The sequence below is a fragment of the Ursus americanus genome, chromosome 6, assembly GCF_024610735.1.
Source record: "Ursus americanus isolate L20-20 chromosome 6, mUrsAme1.1.p, whole genome shotgun sequence".
In the NCBI taxonomy this organism is placed as follows: Eukaryota; Metazoa; Chordata; class Mammalia; order Carnivora; family Ursidae; genus Ursus; species Ursus americanus.
The window spans coordinates 77,795,473-77,810,036 of NC_142132.1; the positions used below are offsets into that span (position 1 = coordinate 77,795,473).

Here is a 14,564-nt window from a genome sequence, read left to right on the forward strand (position 1 = left end):
GGGTCCTGCGATCAAGTCCCAAGTTGGGCTCCCTGCTCAATGGAGAGTCTGCTTCTCCCTCTGCCCCTCACCCCTGCTCCTGCACTCTCTCTCTCTCAAATAAATAAATAAAATCTTTAAAAAAAAAAGATTTTAAAGCGATCTTTCCCCATCCTCTTCCGTATACCCATCTATACACCATCAATATGTTTAGACTTTTTTTCTTAAAACTTAGCTTTATCATAAGCGATCATAGCTTTGATGTGCTTGTTACATGTTTTCCTCACTTCGTGAAATTCCTAATTGTTCACATACAATAAACTCCCTTGTGCACTGCCCAGTAAGCCTTCCTTGGTGCCGCCAAGAACACGGACATCACACTTGGGGACACGTTGCTCTGCAGTGGACGTGCTAAGTAGAGTGGAGTAAGTCTAACAACTGTTGTTTATCAGTAAGTAGCTTTGAGGTTCACGGGGTCAAGATTTTGACTTTTTAGAGGCATGGTTCAGATCAGAAGTTCTCAGACATTTTTTCTGCAGTGACTCACAAGACGGGTGACGTTCCCAAGTGCAACACTCTCCTGTGAACAGACATGACCGCTTGTGGATTCTGTGCAACTTCCTGCCATATACTTGCAATCCCTCCAGTCCAGAAAGCCCACCAGAATGCTAGAAAAAGGCTCTCCCCAGAGAGGTCTGCGAACGCTCTTATTTCCTAAGACACAAGTAATTCACCGGTTTTGACTTTTCAGCAATCACTGACTCATTTTAACCTCCAACTAATCAAATGCACAGCCCTGGGTGTCGGAACCCCCCAGCTGGAAGCTGCCTGAGGAAGACAAAGGATGCTGTCTTGACTGCTTCAGAGTGGTCTTGCTCTTTGCCAGGAGACTGAACTGAATAGGGACTGGTTTTACTCTCTCGAAGGTTCACACCTTAATGTATAAAAGAATTTTCTATGTTGAGGATTTGGGGCATCTGTAGCCAAGTTCCTCTGCGGCAATGTGATGTACGAAATTAGCATTATCTACACCACATGGGCAATGAGAGGCATCGAGAAAAATATTAACATTTACCCAAAGGCTTTAGATTGGCTCCTCAGACAATAATAGTAGCACACAGTTGAATAAACAGACCTACAAATATTTGTAAGCAGCAAACACAGAAGTATTTTGAGGATCCCCGTAAGGTTTACTAGCAGCATTACTGCAGTGTTTGAGGTCAGAGTGCTCATATAAAGACACATTCGAGGATTAAAACACATTTCGAAGCCCTGTCTAATTTGGACCAGAAAGGAAGAACAGTTTGAATTAGCAACAAATCTGAGCGAATATGTTAAGAACTATAGTTGGATACTTTTTATCACAAGTGCAAAATTTCAACCAACAAGGTAATTCCTGCAGGTGTCTTACTGGATTAGCTTAATATAGATAAACACTCAGAAGAAACCAGTACATCCGGGTTATCGCCTTACAGGCCAAAGTGCTATCAATGTGTTCATACGCACAACAGAATCAACAGAAATCAACTCCTGGTTCCACAAATAAAAACAGATAAAACACAGCTAACACAGTCAATTCACTGGACAGGACAAACTACAGATAGTATTTTAAAACTTTCTAGTCCACGCAAACTTTATATCGCTTGAATTTAAAACTACACTATTTCTCCAGGTAGCATGGGTTTCTAGTACATTCATATATAGCAAACAATATAGACTAAAAGCCAAATGATGCACAATGAAGGCTGCGATCCTCCAGTACTGTTTAGTGAGGGGTAAGGTTGAGAGTTTTTAAAAAGGGATCTGTTGTTTAAGAACACTACGTAAAATAAGGAGACTACGTCCACCATCCATCTTCACATAATAAAACAAGTCTATGTCAAAGATACAGTTTCTGGAAATACCCATTTTTTATAGAGCCAATATTCTAAAGCGTTTTATATTTCAATATGAACAATAGATATTTTTTTAAACTTTAGAAAATTCAAATTGCATAATACCTGAATCGTTTGAAGTTATGATAGGTTTTTCGAAGTTTAGAGTAGCATTTTGAGCAAGAAGTCTGCTCTATGTTTGCTGTTTTATGATTTTTGCAAATGAAACCGATCTGGCAGGAGTTAGAGAGGTTAAGGTGGAACAGAGAGACACGGGGACCCAGAGAGAGAGAGACAACACAGGCAGACCCAAGGACAAAGGACGGGAGGTGAAAAATCATCAGTGGGTGAAAGGAGGAGGTGCACTTCCACAAGGAGCAACAAAGCCTGGTGCTCAGAGCCGGTTCTGGGAAGCAGTCTTGGGCTGCGTGCCCAGGACCAAGAGCAAGCATCTGACAAACCGCGAGGTGCCACGATCTATTTTATCCTAACAGCCCAAGCAGTACATCTTCCGTTCCACAAGACACTGATTTGGGCCAACCTAGAGGAATTTTAGAGTAAGAACTTCTGTAAGCATAAAAGGCATAAAATGAATCAAGTGGCAATGTGTGTGTGTGTGTGTGTGTGTGTGTGTGTGTCTGTGTGTGTACACACACAGACACACACACAGACACGCATACACATAACCATACACAAATAGCCTTTGCTCTTCAGGGACCCAACAGCGTGGCAACAACAAAGGAAGACTCAAGGTCAGGACTCCTTTTTGACAATTCCCAAACTTGAGAGCTTTCACTTTTGTGAAACAGGATATGCTATCCCTGGTTTATCTCCAAGCTCACAGTAACGTCCAAGAGCTACAAGAACCCGAGATAAGACAGCGTCCTGAACTCTGATAAGCCCATTCTCAATGGCAAATGAAAATAAGTATCCATGCTCTGAGCAACTACAAAATCACCTGAAAATCCGATCAAGGAAAGGGTTTCAATGCACTCTCGGCCTCCACTACACTGGAGGGAGAGAGGGCACTTAGGAAGAGAGGAAGAAGATAGTACATCGTTTGTTGTTTCAGGTCTGTTAGAAATAGTCTCATAAGGGTTGGTCCAATTTCTAATGAATACGTGATTAAATGTGAACTTTCAACCTACACGTAGATCAATGATTCAAATGGAGCAAGAATTCCTGGTACATTACAAATACATCTGGAAAATGCATGATTACAGACCCTGAGCCAATCTCGAAGCCAAGTGAATGGGTCGTACATAAGAAGCACAGACAGATGATAAGCTGAAGAAATCAATTCACCAAGTCTGGTGCTGATGCAAAATTAAGAAACCTGAACTTTCGGGTCCCATTTCTAAGATCCTTTAAAAGGCACTTCAGGGACAGTTTGCTCCGTTTTCTCATCACTGAAAGCAGGGTACAACTTTGACCAAAAGGAGATGTGAAGTGCTCACACTCTGTCCTCTCCCAATGACGTGTGGTGAGACCGCAGGGTGTTGACAAGCCACCTTGCATAAAACCCTCCCCTGCCCTCCTCAGCCTGACTCCCCTTAAATTCTTGTCATAAATATTACTCATTTGAGCAAACTAAATGAATGTCCTCTCCCAGAAGCTGTTAAACTATTACTATGTTAATCTGGAAAGGATAACCAGTTAACATATTGATATATTGTCACTTAGTAATAGATTCCTTTCAATGGGAGGGTTGGTAGGGACGAAGGGATTAGCATGAGCAGTCTGCAAGGCAAAAGGCAAAGGGTATAAGGAATGGTGTCCAAAGGAGGCAACCATGATCACTGTCACAACCATCCAATTCATCAGCCCCGCCTATGACATGAGAAAGGTGGGAAGGAAGCAAAGGGAAAGACTGGTATATGACAGTCTCAAGAGCAGGACTGCCTGAGAAAATCCCAGCCAGGTGTGTGTGCTGGGTACGAGAGCTCGTTGGCCACTTCTCAGGAGGTCCACTGAGTGACGGCTCTAACACTCTTTTAACGAAAATCCTATTCTAATTTAGGTTCGGTGATTTCTATTTGAAGGGACTCACCCGCTCCTAAGATGGAACTTGCCCAGTTCCAAGGGGAGAGAGTGTTGCCGCTTAGAACTTGGGCTCTGGAAACGTCAAGGTTTGGGTTTGAAACTTGTGTCTCACATTTCCTAGCTGTGAGATCTCAGGCAAATGACTTCTTCAGGACTGATTCTTCAGTTCACTCTCTGTATTACCCTTGCTATTTTAAAGTACTGTGGATTTTCTCTACGAACAGTTAATAAGCAGGGCCCAGAATTCAGCTGGTACTTACTCACTTCATTGAAGTTGCTTATGTCAAAATTAGGCCAAATCCCTTGATTTAGTCTGAAGGTTAAACCAGACCCGAATTGAATGAGAGATGCAAAAAGCAAAATGAGCTTTCTGGGGCACCCATCCCAAAGCATCCATGTCCCAGTGGAGGGAAGTTCAAGTTCCAAATGATGAATTTACATCATCAAAAATCAAGGGATTTGTGACAAGAATAGCTCAAATGTCTTTGGAATACAATCTCTTGTCCCCGTTACACATGAATATTGATTCCAGCCTGAGCTTGAGTTACTTTAAAAAGAACAACAACAACTGTTTGCAGTCCTCTGAGCCAAATGGGCAGCCAAAATAAGGAGGTGTGTAAAATTTTCGAGGAAAGAATTCAGGATATTAGGTAATTCTTGATGTGGGTATATACATTCAGGGAACTGAGAGTTCACAGAAAACGATGTAAAACACTTGGACCTAACTAGCAGAAAGTGATACATAAATTCAAAATATCATCATCGTCATCCAAAATACCCTACAGTTTTCCAACATAATCACTTGATCCCTACTGGGCATTTCTATGGGGTCTGAAAATGAGGACTGCAGTAAGCCGGACATTTTCTTTTTGAACATGATTATCATACTGTACACTTGATACTTACGCTGAGCACTCAGATCTTCCCTTTCCCTAGTATAATTTTCATCTAAGCATTCCTTGGATACTTAGATCATTCTTAATGGAGATTGTGCCGTAGACCCTCTGTGGACACATGGAAGTCTGGCTAATTGGACTGACTTGATTACAACAGTGAATTCTCCCATTTCCTTCCACTGCAATAAATGCTTAAGATATTTTTGCCACCTATTATGTAAATATTTTAGATTGCCATAATTTTCTAAAACGGTGCTTGGAGGAAAAGCTCTTTTATCATTCTGCCCACCAGACTCCTGTACTTTCAACGTACGTGTCTTGTTCGTATAAACACTGCATGTCCCAGTAAAGTTTGAAATGAACTCCTGAATAGCTATCACTCAAATTCTCTAGCAACTGCAAATGAGCATTTGCTTTGCAGTAAAGCAGTCCCTTCGGCCCCAGCAAGCCCATCAGGATGGCACAGCTTTCCACAAAGGGTGCGTGAGGTGACAGAATGTCTCGACCCCAAATCTAAGTATCTGAAAAGCAGAAAATACACTTTATCTTGAGAGCCTCTTGTTTGCTGTAAAAGGTTGGATCTGAGAAATACTTTTTAAAGGATATCCTTTCCTGACCAGAATGAAGTGTCCGACCAATAATTAAGTTGCTATCGTCTCTTTAAGTGCTAGGATGAATACCTGATTCCAATGGTTACTCTCCCCATTCATTATACCAGTCAAAATCCTTTAAACTCTAATGAGTCAGCCTCCCTAAAATACACTCCAGGCTCCATTTGAAAGTCTAAGAAACTAAGTGCTGAGTGGGGGAAAGTTTACCCTCCATCCCTGCGTAAATCAGAGCACAGAGGAAGCAGGAAAAGGCTCCAGAGACTTGCTTTAGACCCAGACACGCGCTGACCTCCACTGCGCATGATCCACGCCGAGGCCGAAGGCTCCTACCCCTAACAGCACAGCGCAGGGGCGGGGGTGGTCGGAAAGGGAGGATGATGTGTGCGAAGCAAAGACCAGCCATTTCCTCCCGGTGCATACAAACCCTCCTCTCTTTCCTAGAGAGATGTGCTCGTCAAGGAGAATAAAAGCGCCTCTGAGCGAGCTCCCGCGGGAGAGTGGACGCGGGGTGGGGAGAATTTCCTCCCGGGCCCTTGCAGAGCCTGGTGGAACCGCCCCTGTGCTGCCGAGGGGCGCTGGTTCCTCGGTAGGGGCACAGCCCAAGCACAGGGATCTGAAATTCCAAAAATGCGATAAAGCCCCGGCCGGCCCGTCGGCCCAGGAGGCGAGCAGCTGCCGGGTGACCGCTGATGAAGTGGCTCCTTAAGGAGGTGGGCAGATTGATTCCAGCTGCTGAGTGAGGGGCAGGGCAGCGGCCGCGGAATGCGCAGCCCGGCGGAGCCGAGCCTCAGCCCAGCCCCGGGCAGCCGCCCCCCCCCTCCCCCAACCAAGGGCAAGGCCAGATAGGAGCAGCGGCTGCAGTCTTGCCCTGGCAGCAGGAAGAATGCCATCGTTCCACCGGGTAGGGGCTTTCAGGGCAGGCTGCGCCAAAAGGTGCCATGTGGGCAGTGTCACTGTGTAGCTGGAGTGTCCCTCGGGAATCTGAAAACTGTCCCCTTAGACGTCGGATCAGAACGGGACCCACGTTCCAGAGGCGAATCCTTTCTGGCTGGTTCCTGTTTTTCTTCCCGGCCCACTCCCAGCTCCTGGCCCTCTTCTAACAGCTCCTCACCCCTCCCTACCCAGTCTCCTGTGTTCCCCTCCCCCACCACGCAGGCACACTAATCAATGCACAGGAGAGACAGACAAGGAAGGGGTGCAGAGGCAGAGTGGGGGCCCCTGACAGCGGCCTGGATGGACACTGGACAAGAACACATGCCCTTTGGAAGTGCTGGCCTCCAAGTCAGAGAGCTAAGGGGGAGGGACTCATTTGAGGGGTCCCCTGAGAGCCCCAAACTCAGACACCAAGTGATCTAAGTAGAAGAGGGAAGGGGTAAGAGGTAGGCGGGCATGAAGGCACGCCTAATGGAATATTCAATATCCTGCGAAATGCACTTTGGGCCGCGCGCTTCCAGAGACTAAAAGCCAGTAATGGGCTCTGGAGTCTGCACTTCCTTTCCCTAATGTCCAGAGGCGCTTTAATGCCGCAGCCAATCGATCAGCCTCCTCCGGTGAAGGCGGCGAGGGGAGTGCAAGAGCTTCCTACTTGCGGCCAAAGTCGCCCGGCCTCCTCTGCACACCAGCACCGCGCGACACACAACTTTGAACCGGCAGGACTGGGCTCTTAAAGTGTCCGGGAGGGGAAAGAAAGGAGCCCGGAGGCCCCCAGAGAAACGGCCCGCCTTTCTCTTTACCCCAACTTTTCCGCGGAAAAGTTTCCGCGGGAAGACAACAAGGAGGCAGCCTTATCCACCCGGGGGCACGGCTGGCCCGTAGCCCCAAACCTGCTCCAGGTACAAGGTCACCGAGCCGCCTCCAAGCCCAGGGCAGCCCCAGGTGTGGCCCTTGTGGAAGGGACACAAACGAGGCACACGAACGTCCAGAAAGTGGGGTTTCTTTGCAATTTCTTGCTGACATCACTGAGGCGGCCTGGAAAGTGACCCTGTGAATAAACTTCTCCCGGTCTCCCCACCCCGGAGGCCGGATCCCGGCAGCGGAGACGCGCCCCCGTCCCGCCTCCCCACGCCCCTGCACCGTCCCCGCAGGACTCCTGCGCTGGGCAAGTCCAGTCCCTCGGCCCAAGCCGACCCCGTCCGGCCTCCGCCGCCCCTCCCCCGGGACGCTGGCACGGCCCCACCACGCACGCCCCGCGGCCTGCGTCTGGGGTCGCCTCGGGGAGCTCCGCGGCCCCGGGACGCGCGGGGCTCTGTCCGGGTGCGGGGCGGCCGAGTTAGCGGCGCGAGCAAACTTTCCGTCTCCTCCCCACCCCCACGCCACCGGGGCGCGTCTCCCCGAGGAGCTCGCCTTTCCCAGCCCGCCAGAGCCCGGCGCGGCACGTGACGGGCAGGAATAAAAATAAACACTTCCCAGGCCCCGGGCCACGGGGGCACCCCACTCGGCGCGGCGGCGAGCAGGGGGCGCCCCGCGCCGCCCGCCCCACGCGCGCGCGCGCGCACCCCCAGCCCGAGCCGGGCCTGGGCTCCAGCCCGTCGCGCCCGGCCCGCGCCTACCTCTCGGACTTGGTGAACTTCCGGAACGCCTGTCGGAGGTCGTGGAAGGAGCGGTAGGTCTGCGGCTCGGCCGAGATGCCCTGAGCCCGGGTGGTGCGCGGCCCGATGTGCGGCGAGGGCGCGGGCAGCACGGACTGGCATTTGTGCAGCTTCCTCTTCAGCTCCTGGATCTCCTCCTCCTTCTCCGACAGCCGCTTCTCCAGCTCCTTGATCCTCTCCTCCTTGAGCATGAGAATCTTGGCAAAGTCTTCCTCCAGCTCGCTCATTTTCTCCCGGAGCCCCTCCGCGAAACTTTCCTCGGGCGCGGCCGGACGCCGGCCGGGGAGGCGAGCGCGGCGAGGGAGCCGAGGGGGCGCCGAGTGCGAGCGCGCGGCAGCGCTGCCCCAGGAGCGGCCGGCGGGCGCGGGGAGCCGCAGGCTGCGAGCCCTTTCTGCTGAGTGGCCTGAGAGCTCCGAGGGGAGGATGAGACGTCTAAAAGCGGTGGAGAGGAGAGGCAGAGTGCTAATCCCCAGCCTCTCGGGGGACTAGGTGATTATCTTTCATTGAGAAACCAATTAGAGCTGCCCGGCCTCCCCTGAGACCCCCTCCCCCGTCCCCTTTCCCAATTGCTCCGTGAGAACACCGCGCGCGCCACCCCACCGAAAGCCTGGCTTCCAGCTGGAGGGTTGGACCAGAGAGCCTGGTCTCACCCCATCACACAGTAATCACTCTTCCACGCTATATGGTACCAAAGGGAAGGGGTGGGGTGGGGGGAGCTTTATGCCACTTGATCCTTGAAATAGCAACAATTACCATGTGATCTGGCAGATGACGCAGCGCTTGTAACTGGAGCCTAAAGACTTGGTGGGGTGTGTGTGAGAGACAGTGTGAGATATTTCATAAATATTAGACTGCCTTAGAGTCAGTAACCTGCATAAATTCATCTTTGTTTTCACTTTTTACTGCTCTGGATAAGGTAGGGAGTGTGTGTGTCTGTGTGTGTCTGTGTGTTTCTCTTACTGTGCAGCCCTGTGCTTGTGACCCCATGTAATACGAATGACACGGCAATAGCAATTCCAACTTGTTTCAGCATCAGATTTTGCTGGAAATAGTGAACCATTGGTAGGAAAGTTGAATGAATACACATATGTAATGAGCCACATGTTTGGCGGGGTGGGGGGAAGGCCATTCTGTTGTGAACTTCTTGAGCCTGCAGCTTATTTCCTCTGCTACAGTTAAAATGTGTATATGGAACATCCAGATTATATCACGACATCGTCTTCCATGCTTGTGACTTAGCATCCGCTGGTGCTAAACGGCTGGCTCGCCCCACCAGCGCCAGTGTTGGGGAAAAATTCCATCTGTAATCTGTGTTTTTCCCTAACCTGTGCATCCCCCTAACCCTATGCTAAAGGGATTGTTCTACCTGTTTGAGCCTGAGTATTTGCTAATGCCTAAAATCTCTTTCTCTTATCTGTTGTGTCACAAAGAACATTTTTCATCACATTAATCATTGTGTGAGTTTATCTGTGACTGTGGGAGGAGCACGTCTCCAGGTAATGATCGACAGAACAGTAAATCTTTTTTTTTAAGGGAAAAAAATACATAGTTGCAGACTAAGATACCAAAGGACTTTCTCTGAAATACTAACTTCCCTTAAAAAGAAAGATCAATGTACAATCACTGTTGTATGTTTTTTTAAAAAAACATTTTTTTCCTACCTTGTCTGAAATGCCTAAGGAAAAAGCAGGCATATACTTTAGTTTATAAATAAATCCTAAAATATATTTTACTCTGGAGGTTTATTTATTATTTATTGTCAGTTGTACTCATCTGACTATTTTAAATTAAAAACACTCCAAAGCACATCTGAATTTCTTAATCACACCAGATGCTCAAGGCTGGTTTTATTTACTCATATTTGAGAAGTTCTCGGTCTTGATAGTTTCTATTCTGTTGTTGCATCTAGGAGCAATTTAAACTGCTATAATCCTTTTAGGAACACTCGAAACAGTTGGCCTTTTAAAATAATACATTAGAAAACACTTTATCACATTCAAAACTCCAGCAGAGGCTCAACTTTATGGAAGAGATAGAAATAGTTGTAAAATGACTCCTGGACAGGTTCTTTCAAGCTTTACATTATCTTAAATGCAGATATTCAAATGTTTCTCCTTGCTTATTTTTTAAAACGGAGCATTTAGACCAAGATTTCACACACACACACACACACACACACACACACACACATACCTTAAAACCCTAACTTCATGCCTATCTTCCAAAATTAATCTTATTTTTTAATATATCAGTTTTAACTTAAGTAGTGTTGATACGTAGTAACATTAAATCTTGTCCATTGGCTTAATAAATATTTAATTTAGAGCACAAGAAACACTTCACAGAGAGCCTGGTAGAAGGGTAAACACCGAATTATTAAAAATCATAGCATTCCAGAGCCGAAACAACATCGAAGATCATCTAACCAAATCACCTCATGTTATAAAGGAAAAAAAAATAGAGCTTGAAAGGTAAGGTCCAAGGTCACCTAAGTTAATAAGTGTGAATCCAGAATTCCCAATGCCCGCACAGAATGTTTTCCCTAGCATGCTGCTTCTAGCCTGACACCTGAAAATCTAGAAATTCTATGATTCTGACAACCTTTAGTATTCAAAGACGTTGCTTTACTCTGTGTTGTTCGCTTTTAAATATGTAGCAGTTAGTTTCAACTATCAAAGCAAAAGTATTAATGAAACCTTAGTTTTAGTTTGTGCTGTTTCCTTTTTTTTCTTAAAGGGGAAGGCCGCCATCTAGTGCCCTTGGAGAAATTTGCTAAAGAAAAATCTTAACCACAATGAAGTGAGGTTATGTCCTTAAATACCCATACCAGTGTTTCCATGCTCCTCATTTAAGAGAAATAAAGAAAATACGCTGAATTTTGTATCTGAGTACAACATTTTTAAGAATTAAAAATTTACAATCTGGATTGTAAAATTTACAATCTTTGACCACTGGATAATGACAAAAGTGATAATAAACATTTGTTGAGTGTTTAATATATGCCAGCCCAGGGCTAAGTCCTTTATGCAACTGATTTTAATGCCCATAATGACTCTATAAGGTAGGTACTATTATTTGTTCCCATTTTATAGATGGAGAAACTGACGCTTAGCCAGATTAAGTAATACGCCCATGGTCACAATGTCCAGATCTGACTAACCTAGGCTGTCTTAATCCCTGCACAGCACTGATTCAACCTGAAATGTATTAAAATGTCCACTTCTCTCTGAGCCCAGTGACAAGCAGAATTAAATTCTTTGCTAATGGGAACACACTACATTTAAACCCCCATATGAACCCAGGTAAAGCTCTAAGATTCTGGCTTCTCAGCAGTCTATTTCCCAAAATTGCTTTCCTTGTGATACTTAGAGATCTACTCTACATTTCATACGCAATTTCAAATTTTATTTATTTTTTTAAAGATTTTATTTATTTGAGAGACAGCAAAAGAGGTGGGGAGGGGCAAAGGGAGAGGGGGAAGCAGACTCCCCACTGAGCAGGGAGCCCAACACAGGACTCGATCCCAGGACCCTGGTATCATGACCTGAGCCCAAGGCAGATGTTTAACTGACTGAGCCACCCAGGAGTCCCATAAGTACATGTACTTAAAAAAAAAAAAAAATTTGAGGCGCCTGGGTGGCTCAGTCAGTTAAGCGTCTGCCTTGGGCTCAGGTCATGATACCAGGGTCCTGGGATAATAGTTCCACATCGGGCTCCTTGCTCAGCAAGAAGCCTGCTTCTCCGTCTGCCTGCCTCTCCTCCTGCTTGTGCTCTCTCTCTCTGACAAATAAATAAATAAAATCTTTAAAAAAATAAAATAAAAAGTACATGTACTTTCAAAATGTTATGATGCTGTGTTGCCTTTCTACACCCCACCAAAAGGGAACACTTTATAAAGAACCTGAAGCCTAATAGATGTGAGTAGCTCATGGGGGATTCCTGTCCTTTAATCCAGGTCAGTGTCATGGGAAGCAATGAAAGGACAGTGTCTATTAAAAAAAAAAAATTAAACTAAAAGTCAGTTTGCTCTTTGTTATCACTACATGCCACAAGTTCTCAACGTCAGTGATAAAATATTCTCCTTCCAAAAATATTTCATTGGTCTGATTTCAAGCAATTGCTGCGTTTGCTGCTGAGCAGATGAACCACTCCCATAGCCCCACCCCTGGAACATCGACCTTAGGATCCAGAGCAAAGAGAACAGTCCTGGGCTGGTGGTTGGAGGGAGGTCTCAAAGATGGCAGCAGAAGATAGGTCAGAGGAACTGAAAACAGGGATAGAGGTTCGAGCTTTTGAAATGCTTGGCCTGGGTAGGAAGGGAGGCAGGGATTGAAACCACCTCTCTAATCCCAATACTTTATACCCAAACACCTCTCTTGGTTACAAAATGACAGTGTTTGCAGAAAACTGCTTTGGATGCATTTCCCATCAAGGGCTAATAGTGAACTGAGTATTGGACTTGGAGTCTAAAGGTCTATCCTTATGCCTCAGTTCTATCACTTCCCAAGCTGTATGCTCCTGGGCAAATCCCTAAACCTCCAAGGGATCCACTTCCCACATTCATAAATGGGGCACTGGAAGCTACCTGGGGTCCAGCGCACCCTTCTACCTTTGAGGATTCTAGAGAATACTGCTTTCCCTGGGACTCATTTCTGAAATTATCAGTGTGTTCTCAGGAGCAACATCCATCCATGAACTGCAGCTGAGTTTAAAATGTTGACAAGAAAGAGTTAAAAGGGAGTCTAGATGGTCCTATAAAGATGACCGCGTACTTGGTGATGAACAGAAGCTGGGAGCATTTTCAGTTAATTCTACATCAGACTGGATGTGGCTTCAACATTATCTCCTAAACCGCGTTCTGGCGCCCATGAGTGTGGTCACACCTCAGGCGAGATAAAAGCTTGAAGTCCTGAAACATCCGCATCTGCATTAATCACATAGAACATGAAAACAGCAAACGGAATGTTGCCTCGGTTGAGCTTCAAAATTAGCTTCCGTTCATTGCATTTACTTAATAAATCATAGGCTACGTTTAAAAAAAAATACGTCCCTCCAGAAACACATGCATAAATGCTTTGTACCATGTGGTCCTGGTGTCGTACATGGAGCTCTTCCCCACGCGGCAAGCAACCGGGAGAGCACTGCCGTGTATGATGTTCTGTGATATCTCGTCTACAGGCTTGGGGGGAAAAAATCATTTTTCCTAGAAATTCTGAAAAATAAAACTAAGAGATGATGCTACTTAAGTATTGTAGAAATCAAAATCTGCAGTATATTAAGAACCTTGAAATACGGCATAATCCTCCTGCTGTGGGACTTCAGGCAGATAATACCATCTCCCTGAGCCTCAGTTTGTCCAATTGTGTATGGATATTAAATTCTCTTGTGCCTGCTCTTTTAAGGTGCACATGAAGTGAGATGAAAGCAAGATGTTATCACTTACATATGCCCCTATATAAATAAATCTAAGTAAAGTAATGCTCCCCCTGCTTTGTTTCTTGAAAGGAAAGTCGCCCAGCAGGGGGGCGGAGCAGAGAGGCTCGGAGGAGGTGGTGGTGGTGGTAATACTTACACTACGTTCAACCAACTCATAAGCTATGCTGGGCAGAATTCGAAGATAGCCCAAGATTCCCACCCTAGGTGTATCTTGTATACTGTCCCACTTACTCAAACACTAATAATCAAGGTACTACTCCAAAAGGATTTTGAAGATATGATTAAGGTCCTGAGTCAGTTGATTTTCAGATAAGACCATCTGGTGATGTTAAGATAAAATCAATCAGGTGAGCCTTTAGGAGGGATTGGGCTCCTCCTGGAGATGGGGTTTCTAAGAGAGATTCTAAGAGTTTCTAAGATTCAAGAGAGATTCTCCATTGCTGCCTTCAAAAACAGAAGGGCCACATGACAAGGAACACAGGTGGATTCTAGGTGCTGAGAGTGACCACGGATACACAACCAGCAAGGACGTGGGAACTCAGTCTTACACTGGCAGGGAACCGAGTCCCATCACATCCGTAGGAGCTTGGAAGAGGACTCTGAGGTCCAGAGGAGAACGCAGTATAGTTGGCATGTTGATCTCAGCCTTAGGAATCCTTGAACAGGGAACCCAGCCATGCTACCCCAGACTTCCCACCTCCAGAACTGTGAAATAAGAACTAAGTGTTGCTTTAAGTCTCTAAGACTGTGGCACTTTGTGAGACAAGATAAAACTAATGAATTCAACTATCATTAAAAACATCCATTAAAAAAATGCCAGAAATGTTTTACCACTCTTAAAAGCTTGACTTTACAAGAGTCATTTTTAGGGAAACTACTTTAGTACATTTCAAATAGATACTTGGAGTCATAAAAGGTTGTTATAATTTATAACCTGCTTGAAGCATACATAGCCTTCTGAGTATGACAAACTCTTTTCTATAAAAGATGCGTTTAAAGGTTTCAAAGTCGTATCTTATTATGACTAGAGTGTAAATTGTCCCACCCATAGGTTTTACAAAGGATTGAGACCATTCACTAGTTAAACTGTTCCGGGGCAGAAATGTTACTGTAGTTTACCTCATGTAGCAAACTAGC

At 46.0% G+C, this 14,564-nt stretch overlaps 1 protein-coding gene across 1 annotated transcript in view; it reads right to left on the bottom strand.

Moving 5' to 3' along the window:
- The window catches only part of PRKG1 (protein kinase cGMP-dependent 1), a 1,185,335-nt gene extending 1,176,644 nt beyond the window's left edge, over window positions 1-8,691 (bottom strand). The window contains exon 1 of the mRNA XM_045802398.2: window positions 7,953-8,691. Coding sequence (XP_045658354.1) covers window positions 7,953-8,218 — 266 coding nt within the window. The 5' untranslated portion in view covers window positions 8,219-8,691. The remainder of the gene's footprint in view (window positions 1-7,952) is intronic.
- Between the last annotated feature and the right edge of the window lie 5,873 nt (window positions 8,692-14,564).